Source organism: Mytilus californianus, unplaced genomic scaffold (assembly GCF_021869535.1).
Source record: "Mytilus californianus isolate M0D057914Y unplaced genomic scaffold, xbMytCali1.0.p SCAF_8, whole genome shotgun sequence".
In the NCBI taxonomy this organism is placed as follows: domain Eukaryota; kingdom Metazoa; phylum Mollusca; class Bivalvia; order Mytilida; family Mytilidae; genus Mytilus; species Mytilus californianus.
In genome coordinates, this window is record NW_026262734.1 from 45,037,660 (window position 1) to 45,049,334 (window position 11,675).

Here is an 11,675-nt window from a genome sequence, read left to right on the forward strand (position 1 = left end):
TAAAAGTTGAGGTTTGTATATCTATATGAATGGTTCTTTCATGTTGTGAGAGAATATTGATTTTATGTGTTTTGTATAGACTGTGAAATATTGAATCAGTTCTTTCATCGTTTCTTTTTTCACAGTTTCTTTTCTGTTTGGAGATCAGGTTTTAATATATGACATTAAATGACTGTACATATTTAAAAGTGAAAAAAAGGGATGATTAACTCTCACATTTTACTGTTATATATATATGTGTGTGTTTAACGAATTTATAAATGCCGGACTTGACAAATAGTGTTCTTTCAGTAAGTTTTTTGTTAATTATATATTTGAAATAACCATGTCCTTATGATATTAATAAAACACTGCAATCTGACAGTATATATATATTTTATATATTTTATGATTAAATCGAGTGTCCTTTTTATTTCATAAGTAATTGATTTGAACAGATTGTCGATGTCTTTTCATTTCAAATATTTAACTGCTATAATATTTTCTGCATGTTACACATAAAAGTTGAGGTTTGTATATCTATATGAATGGTTCTTTCATGTTGTGAGAGAATATTGATTTTATGTGTTTTGTATAGACTGTGAAATATTGAATCAGTTCTTTCATCGTTTCTTTTTTCACAGTTTCTTTTCTGTTTGGAGATCAGGTTTTAATATATGACATTAAATGACTGTACATATTTAAAAGTTAAAAAAGGGATGATTAACTCTCACATTTTACTGTTATATATATATGTGTGTGTTTAACGAATTTATAAATGCCGGACTTGACAAATAGTGTTCTTTCAGTAAGTTTTTTGTTAATTATATATTTGAAATAACCATGTCCTTATGATATTAATAAAACACTGCAATCTGACAGTATATATATATTTTATATATTTTATCATCATATACCTAGAGTAAATAACTTATAAATTTTACAGTATGAGAATAGCATTAAATTTACGTGCATTCCATATTTTCCGAAATGGTGCTAAGTGGGCTGATATGAAAAAAATATCAACTGCTTCCGGTTATTATCGCATGCCTTTCCGTAACGTTATCGCATGGCATTCCGGCGTCACTCGGCAAATTCCGGAAAATACACCTCAATGGTACGTTTTCATTGAAAAACATAACAAAGTAGGGTACAAAACAAATATTAGGAAACAGGAAAATATAGTATGTAATAAGCAAAACAAATGATACAATAAATGCATTTTTCAAAGTTTTAAAAATAGTTCTTGTCTGTATTTCTTCTGCTGAAGTATATGATAAAAAGATCATTACATGTCTTTTTTCATTATGTATTGTTGAATTTTTTTTGTATCGTCTATATACAAAAATAGTATATTGTTGTTTTCTCCTCTGTTGAGGCATATGATAGAAATATTTCATATCGGATGTATTACATTTGTCGTCCGTCGTCCGGAAACTTTTCACTTTTTGAACTTCTAATTGAGAACCACTTAAAGGATCGATATATTGAACTGTTTCTCCATTGTTGAAGCATATGATAAAAAGATCATAACATTTCATTTTTCATATCAGATGTACTATCAGCCCTCGGTCAATATCAGTCCTCGAGCCTTTGGTTCTTGGGCTGATATTGAACCTTGGGCTGATAATACATCTGATATGAATAACGTTATGTAATAATCTGATAATATTCAATGTAAAGCAATTTACTTATCACCAACTGTTTTCATCACACAACAGTTTGTTGTCGATGATCATTAATTGCATATCATAATACAAGAGAGGCGAAAGATACCAAAAGGATATTCAAACACATAAGTCGAAAACAAACTGACAGTGCCATGGCCAAAAACGACAAAACGAAGAAAAATCAAACAACAGTACACAAAACACAACATAGAAAACTAAAGACTGAGAAACACGAAAAAGATATTCTGCGGGGTGACTGTGAAATTAACCCAAAAATCTAAATGCAAACCAATTGCTTAGAGTATATAAAAAAATATGTATAAAAAAAAACAACCACCGAATTACAGGCTCCTGACTTAGGTCAGACACAAACATGATGTGGCGGGGTAAACACGCTAAATAAAATTTGATTCTTATATGTATTAACATTTTTAGTTTCTTCCGATAAGTAATAAATCGAATATATGATAAATATTCTACAGAACAATATTACCTTATTCTAATGTAAAAGATATTATTTGTTTCACTATACAGAGACTGCAATAGTTTAAATATATTGCAAGCTATCTTGATTTATTATGAATTATGTAGACGTAACATTAAGATGTTGTTACATGTGGCTAAATTTTTTGTAGTTTTTGTTTATTTTCTTTTTGCTCTGCCATAGGATTGTGGCTTTATATTATTGTCAGCTGTTATGTTTCGTCTTCAGTGACGTTACTGGTCGATCATAATTCCTTGTAGCTTTTTTACATTTTCAGAGAGATGTAGTCTCTATTTTATTGCCAGCTGTTTTGTTTCATTTTCAAACAGACACAAGACTCGTTCTGTTATAAGCTTGTGATGTTAAATACTGGAGAGCATGGCATCTTTTTGGCGAATATAAGTTAGCACTGCTATTATTTCTTCTGTCGGATAAAGATTACATTTCGTGATCATACTTTAGAGACTTTCACGTGTTACCTTGTACAATTAAGGACATTGTACATGCAAGTATAATGATCTATTCATAGGAAGAAAGGGTTGTAAAGATTACTGACAGATGGGGATCTTGAGCTGCAAATCGCCTTCATCTACAGGTTTGTGTGCAATAAATTGTGTAAATCTTTTACAAAGTCTGTAGAGTAATAAGCTAAATGCAAATGTTAAATAATCATAATTTTTTAATATTTTATTTTTGTGGTAGAAAATGTTATTACAAAAATAGGTGATCGAACTTGACATTTATCAGTTGAAACCTTACCTTTATTAGTTCATGGTTCACATTTTTCATGCCCAACTTTGGAAGTGAGAAATGACAAATTAGAACGGAGAAATATCAAGTTGGAAGTAAAAAAACGCCAACTTAGGACTGAGAATTTTCAAATTGAAACAGAGAAATGTCAAATTAGAACTGAGAAATGTCAGGTTTGATATGAGAAATTTTAACAACAGAATGTCCCTACTGGTTTTTCGCATTGTTTTAACATAAAAAAAGTGCATTTTTGGTTTATTTTCTTTGTATTTTATATTTGTATAGTTAAATAATCCAATATTGTTTTAGATGTGGTACATATGAAGAAGACAACACCAACAATGCTGGATAAAAAAGAAGGTAACATTAAATAGTGCTTATAATTTCTTCTTTATCATGTCATCATCACAGATATTTTTTTGGGGGGAGAGGCCCTGAAGATCAAACAAAAAAAACTGAAATGTAAGCTCGAAAACCAACTTAATTATGATCCCTCCTCAATCATTTCTGGAAAAAAAATCTCTTCAGTGGATCGCCTCGCATGACCATTATTTTGCTTTATAAGGCACAGTTGTTTTAAACGATTTAATTATTCAAACGGAAATTTTCGGTGCAACTACTTCCGTCGTGACTTGGACAAATTTTCTTTCAGGGTAATTGGGGGGTTAATTGTCTGTCCTTTATGGACACCAATATAGATCCTTGTGACCTATTCCACATTTACCATTAATTCGCTCATTTCCTAAGAGGTACATCCAATTAATAACATATTATGAAGCAAAATGAATGCGCTGTTCTTAAATTTATTATCATTGGTTCGATAACACTGCTGGTACATTGTCAATGCCAAATGGTATCAGTTCCCATGTAGTCAATGTTTCTTCACTTTGTTTTATCTAGACACTATATTTTTATTAATTCTCTGCTCATATTTTTCAAATATTATCAAAATTGAACTTTAATCATTTCGAGCATTTGTTTTTTAAATCTCTCTTGCATAAACAGTGTCCAATTTATTGCGTCATCTTCATCATCCTCAAACTTTGGCTATGAGTGTATCTGACGGTAAATCATAAACTGGTTATTGAACGTACATTATTAATTTTACTTTTCAAGTTGACCGATTTAAAGATAAAAATATTCTTTTTTTATTTTGTTTATTTTACATAAGATGGTGGTTTAGTCTTATATTTCGAGCATCTCGAAATACGGATGCTTTCTATAAAATCACAATATTAACAACAAGATTAATATGAACCACATTGCAACAACAAAAAATCGATTGGTGTCGTCGTTCAATTCTATTGTCTGTGATTGTGCGTATTAACCACAACGACCATCTACACTATGAAATGCAATCCCAGATTCAAGATTTTTCTTTCAGTGCGCACATCACGTGGGTCTAATTTTACCTTTTTAGGTACGCCCAACAAAAGACTATTTTTTTAATTCAAAAATATCAAATGTTATGAGTCTCAAATCCAAAATGGTCATAACAGAACTGAACATTAAACGTCAAATTTGTCTGGAGGAGTTTCAACGATAGTTGTAATACTAATTACATAATTATACTCTTAAATAAATATTCGTCTGTTTGTACATACAAAACACTTCTTACAGGTTGAATAAAAACCCTTTTTGGGACTTGCGGCCAAATAGGAACGATACTGACCAGAAGATGATGATATAAACCTATATAATTCTGATCTCAGTGCAAATGACACGTGTTTCTGAAAAAATACATACAGATAGGACCAATATATACAAAAACATGAAAGCATAATGGGTGTTTACTGATTGGTAAAGAGCAATTTGTCTGAATGAATTTCTACCTGTTTTTGTACAAAAAAAGATATTTCATCAACTGAAAAGCAGGAGGAAACAAATAAGAGTTGGGGTGTAATAAATGCCTTTGGTTAGCCCCTGCAACTAAACACATAAATTTCTTCCATCTTTTTGACGGTTTTTATTATCAATGAAAAGGATGATGTTATTATGGGAAATTACGAGAAATGTCAGAAAGGATGTCATAATGTCATTAACATATCAAAATGAAAAATTTCAACTAAAATGTTCACTTTTGACATACAGGTTTGTAATTATTGTTAGATATGCGCAACAGCCTTCACCAAAACGGTATTTTACCATTAACATCTAAGTATAAGACATCTTGTAGAAAAAAAAGTTTTTAGCAAAGTCTATCGATTAACTAAATACTAAACAAAAAGCTCTAAAAGAATCATTTATCAAGAGACACTTACGATATATACACAAAAAAAACACGTACACCAGATTGCGGTGTTACAAGTTAAAAAGCACACCTTTAATTTACCGGCACATTTCATTTACCTATTTTTCGTTATCTTTTCAGAAACTGACTATCCAGAACCAACCCAAGGGACAAAAGAAACTGACTTTCCAGAACCAACCCAAGGCACAGTAGAAACTGAATATTCAGAACTAACTCAAGCGACACTAGACACTGCCTATCCAGAACCAACACATGGGATACTTAAAACAAAAGATGGTGAGAAATTAATCCCTTTGTTAATTACTGAAACAACTAGCAAAATACATGCTTCCGTTAAGTTATATCTGATCTGATGTAATCTACAAAGTAGTATCTCTATCAAATAGATATGTATCACTGCGTTAATTTTAACATTGACAGATGCAATAGAGATAATTTTGGAATATTCGGTGACTGGTATTACAAAAAGAGTTGTCAGGATACTAGATATATCGACACCTACACATCTCCAACCCGGAAGTAAAACACTTCTTAAGATGCATTCATTCGGATGTAATTGATTTATGAATACGATGCAACGTCCATTTTAATTTGATGATATTGCCACGCTCTCTGCATGTCAAAGCCTCCCCCACGCAAAAACCATTTTAGGGGGTGTTTAAAACAAGACAGAATATACACCCCTATACGACAAACCCTGTTCTGTTTTAATATACGTCACTTGGTCTCGGTAGGCTTACTTGTAGAACCTACCTTTCTGATTCATAGATAAGATTTCTCGTCTTGAATATGCGTGAAATATTCGCCACTGGGCGAACAATCAGTTAATCAATCAACGGGTAATATCTGTACAGTAGCATCGTGGATAACAGATTAATATACATGTAAGCACTTGTTGCTTGTTTCTGAATCCTATTCGCCAGAATGTAAATTTATATTGTTTAAGATGTATCTAAATTCATAATAAAATATTTTTTACACTAACAGATAATTATATGTCCTGTCAATTTTTCAAGCACTCTAAGGGAGCAAACTATTATTGAAAGTCATTGTTAAATGGGGTGGCTGTCAAGATGAGAATTTAAACAGAACAGTATAACCCAGTTATATTCCATTTGACTACCGCTTTTTCAACTACTAAATAGTACAAATAAACTTTGGAAATGATAGTATTATGTGCTTTATTTTTCTGTGTTTTTTTGTTCTATTTTGGAGGGATTTTTTTTTAATTTTTTTTATCTAATTACGTTTTGTGTGTTCTGTTTGTTTTGTTTGCTGATTTTTTGTTTGTTAATTTGTATTTGCTTTTATTTTATTTAAAGTAAAATAATTGGTTTTTTTAATTATGATAAAGTTTCCTCCACACTGTCTAAGATTTTATGCTTATTAAGGGTAAACCTTTGATCGGTCAATTGCTACCTGCAAAAAAATAACTCATGAAAAAGCTGAAGAATGTTTATACACACTTTATATTTCAGCTTCCAGTCAAACACCAGAATTGCGAAGATCAACTAGAGGAGAAAACGGCAGAATGGAAGGTAGTTTTCAAATCACAACAAAAAAGTGCTACCAAAAAACATTATGGGCGAACAATTAGATATATTGATCAAATTAAATTTAAATATTAAGACAGGGACAAACACCTTATATATGGCCAGAATAATGTATTGCCGGTTTCTTTACTTCACATAACACCTATAATAAAATTGAGAATGGAAACGGGGAATGCGTCAAAGAGTCAACAACCCGACCAAAGAGCAGAAAATAGCCACAGAGCACCAATGGGTCTTCAACACAGTGAGAAAATATCGCACCCGGAGGCGGGCTTCGGCTGGCCGCATACTTTATATTCAATAATTTAGTTATTCACATTAAAAAAAAATCATCCGCTTATCAACGATATTTCAATTGCAATTTGCCAAACAATTGGTGTCACTAGTGGAACAGTATCTGCTTACCTCTCGGAGCACACGAGATCACCCCAAATTTTGGTAAGGTTTCCAGTTGCTCAGTCTAATTTTGTCTGTTTAAGATTTTTTACTGTTCTCTTTCATCTGTAAAACATGTGTAAATTGTACGTATTACAAAGTAGAAGTATTAATTGAGATAGCATACTACAAGGGAGAAATTCTATTGGATGCCTAGTACATACAGATGATATGTATGTTTTTTGTTATCATGTGATCATACGTAAAACATACGTGATGCACATGTTTTACAGAGGCGGATTTAGAGGGTTTTTCAGGGGGCCCGGGCCCCCCCCCCCCCCCCCCCCCCTTTGTGGAAAAAATTTGGTTAATTATATAGGGAATCTCTGAAGCATGACTAGAACGGGCCCCCTCTTATGAAAATTTCTGGATCCGCCACTGTTTTACCTAAAAAACAATATTTTATTTTCTTAAAGCTCATACTTAAAAGATTTACTTTTTAGACGAAAAGGAATCTGACTCCGAGGAGGGTGATTTTATCCACGTAAAAACAAGAGAAGGTAACTACATGATTTATGTCAGAATCATTTTTTTATTAAAACAATTGACCTCTCTTTGTATGGTTTGAAATATTGTGACTTGATTAAATAGTCTTCCACATTACGTAATATATACTCTGGTATATGAAACGGATACAACTTGTTTCATTTCTATTGAAAAATAGAACTGAACAAAAATGTTGTAAATAGTACCGTTAATTATTTGTATAGAAGTACTCATTACCAGTATAAAAAATAATTTTTCGTAATAAAGTCATGCTACTCTTTACTAACATTTCCGATGGTTTTTCATCCTAATTCTATAACTTTTTATGTCAGTACGTACGGTAAACGTTACTTGATGAATAAAAAGTCTTTATATTTTATTTATGTCTCGTTTCAACACATAGCAGGTGTGTTCGAATTCTACCTTGATTAACTAGGATTGTCAGTTTTCCGGCCGAAGGTCGATGGTTCTCTCCGGCTTCCTCCATCAATAAAAACTGACCTCCATAATATAGACAAAAGTGTTGAAAGTAGCATTAAACACAAACAATCAATCAATCATTCATGTTTACAATCATTGAAGATGGATATCTGATTTAATATTTTAACCCTAAAAAATGAAATATAGGTGTAAGACGTTTGGTGTTTATGTCAGATCTTCATTAGTTTCTGTCACAGCCTTTTTTAGACTGTGTTGACATATCAATTAGACATCCGTCTGTTGTGGAAGTCTGTTGTATAAGACATTTGGATATCTCTTGGTTATTTGTATTAGGTTGATTGCTGTATCATTGATGTACTAAACGTATCCCTTACATCTTTCTTCATATTGGCCATACGAGAATGATCTATTTGATATTACAGCTTCAAGTCAGACACCAGAAAGGCAGTCGTCTATTACAATGTTAATGCAAGAGGAACGAGATGAAGGTATATATCATAAGTTATAACTATCATATTCAACAGCGCTAAATTCAAATGCAATGTTCTCTCTCTCCGTACTCATTTATGTTTCCTTTTGTTGAAATTGACAAAATTTAATTACATTTTTCTCCTTTTACTCCTTTCGTTAATCTTATTTATTTTTACTTTTGATTTAATTTTTGACACAATTTTCGTTTACCGTATACATGTATCTTGAATACAACAGAATTACAGTTGAGTTGGTATTTAGAGTAATTTCACAGAAACAGTTTGGTTTTCTAATGCAAAACGCAAATTCATCAGCATCAAGGAAAATATGGGGTAAAATTCAATACAACATCAACCCAATGACAAAAATGAACTAACAACATCTGAAAAGTAGCATACAGTTTACCACGATAGTTTATATGATATGTCATATCAAGTCCTTTAGTCTTTAAAAGTTAAATTTTTACAAACTTAAGGACAACAATCAAAGATCTGTCATCAACAATCAATTCATAAAATAAAGAAATACATGAAGATATATTATTAATATAAAAGTTCATCAAAGATACCAGGCTTATGGCAAGGCGTTTTACTATGTATTCTAACTTCAAGCGGCTATCTCATATAAAATATAAGATATCTTATAAAGAAAATTATATGAGATAATTTATAAATTATATGAGATATCTTATAAACTATATAAGATATCTTATAAACCATATAAGATATCTTATAAACTATATGAGATATCTTATAAAGTTTATTAGATATCTTGAAGTTAGAATGAATAATAAAACGACTTGCCATACAGGCCTATAATATTGTACGCCAGACGCGCGTTACGTCTACAGAAGACTCATCAGTGGCGTTTGAAATAAAACAGTTGGAAGATCAGATCAATTACCGAATTGAAGAAGGAACCAACATTTTCAAACAGATGTGCCAAATACAGCTAAGGCAGTCGATGCCTACGAATAGAAAAATCTTAGTATTTCGAATAATCCAAAGTTTTATAAACAGTAAATTTACCGAAAATGATATTTTGAACATATCAAAAGTATTTCATATCAACACGGAAGTGTTGACTCCTGGGCTGTGATACCCTCCGGGACGAGGCTTATAATTGTGTATGCATGACGCGTTAAAACTTCGACTTAGAATAGGCGCATATGTGCATTAGTTCATGTATGTCGCGAGTTTAATCTAGATCAGTTGACCTAACTATGACTGTCATTTTCGTATTTTGGTCAATTGAATTGTGTATCAGACACTGCAGAAAAAGACTTCGATGACAACATAAATGGCCACCTTCTGATAGGTTCTACACATATGTGTAAAAGGTGTTTTATAGATAAATCCATGGGACGCTGCTTTTTTGTTGAATTTCTTTCTTCAAATAAACCATTTAAACAATGCCAAAAGGTTAAAATATCGCTTTACATTTGACATTATATGTTTTACTCCTCAACTAGTACTGCTTATCTAGAAAATCTGCAGTGCCAAAAATACAGAAAGTTTGAGAAAAGAAATTATCTAGTACCAATTGAACTTAACTTTTTATGCACGTGAAACACACAGTCAGATAAGTATTATTTGACCTGTTTGTTTATTTGTTCTTTGTGATCTCTTTTCAGACTCAGCACTCAGATCTCGAAGTCAATGCCAGAGTGTAGCAACTCCAAAAAAGATAGAAAGTAACTAATTTTGTTAACTTCGACCTTTGTTCAATTTTTATAAAAACAATCAGTTGTGAAAGATGGTTAATTAAGACTTAATTATGTCACTTGATTTCACCCCTATCCCCTTATGTTTTTGTTAGTGGGGCTCACTTTTTATTGTAGGTTTTAGTAGAATGTTTTGGATGCATGTTCGTCCTTTTTCTTGTTTTCCTTTTATATGTCGGTTTTTGTATTATTTAAGTCTTTACGTAGGACTTTTTATAACAGTTTTTGTAAGAGTTCTTTTACTGCTTTGCCTATTATTTCTTATTCCGTAAGTATGATCCTTTTTCTATGTTATAAACGCCGGTCTTTTTTATTTTGCCTATTATATCCCTATTCAAATTATCATGATTTTACGTAATGGAAAGAAATTAAATAACAACCCTTCTTCTAGGATATCCACGTGCTTAAACAAACGTATTTGTATTTGTAATGCCTCTGCAGCCAGATTGTTAAACAAAAATGCAAGTGGATATCCACAAATTTTCCCGTGCAATGCCAAAAAATGACTTACCTGTCTTAGATTAACTTCACAAAATACTGTTAGGTCAACAGTGAACGGGAGAGCTTTTTCACTCTCCTTTTCTTGTGACATTAACTGAAAAACTCAAAACCTTATATATGTGGTAACTAGAACCCAGCCTAAGTGTGGTATTCAATATGTGGGACAGACGGGAAGAGAATATTACAGAAGAAATCGAGAGCACCTTTACCGCTTTCGAAGACCTAAAAAAATCAAAAGTTTGATATACCATCATTTAGATAAGCATAATCATAATCTAAAATTTATAAAATTCAAACCACTTGAAACCGTTCAGAAACAACCAGGACAATCACACAAACAATTTGAAAAATCCCGTGAAGTTCGCGAACTATTTTGGATAAAAAGACTGAATTCAAACAGCTTATCCTCTCGGTCTCAATGACAAACTATTGGGACAGGGGAAAATATCTAAAACTTCTATCGATGTCATTTATAAGAAATAATAGGTCTCATGGTAAACGTATTAAACATCGTATAACTTATACACTTGCTGATCTGTTATCTATATTAAAAAATAATGGTAGACATCAAGTATTATGTAAACTGGGTCATATACCAATAAGTAAATTATATGCTATTTTTCAGGAGTGTGATAAAATTTCATTTTTTAGCCCGTTGTATGAATACACCCGTATTATTACAGCCTTTTGTCATCACAGGCTGTTTCCTAGTATCGATAAACCTGAAAATCATAAACAGCATTTTCTTAAATTAAAATATATAAATAGAGGCATTGATTTTATTAACTTATCTAGTATATTCAATGACTCTACCATCCATAGTCAAATACCTCCATATTTCGATAATACAGAACCACCTATTATTTCGTATTCTATAAAAAAACCAGCAGAAGTTTGATTTTTAATTATACGTCAGATACAGCAGACGTCA

General features: G+C 31.7%; 1 protein-coding gene across 1 annotated transcript; it reads left to right on the plus strand.

The window, feature by feature from the left end:
- Positions 1-2,416: 2,416 nt before the first annotated feature.
- LOC127712046 (uncharacterized) lies at positions 2,417-10,221 on the plus strand. The gene is made up of 7 exons (XM_052218238.1): positions 2,417-2,728; positions 3,193-3,243; positions 5,255-5,410; positions 6,613-6,672; positions 7,566-7,622; positions 8,472-8,537; positions 10,154-10,221. The coding sequence occupies exons 1-7, from the start codon at positions 2,692-2,694 to the stop codon at positions 10,219-10,221; spliced, it is 495 nt and encodes a 164-aa protein (XP_052074198.1). The 5' UTR covers positions 2,417-2,691.
- The last annotated feature ends 1,454 nt before the right edge of the window (positions 10,222-11,675 follow it).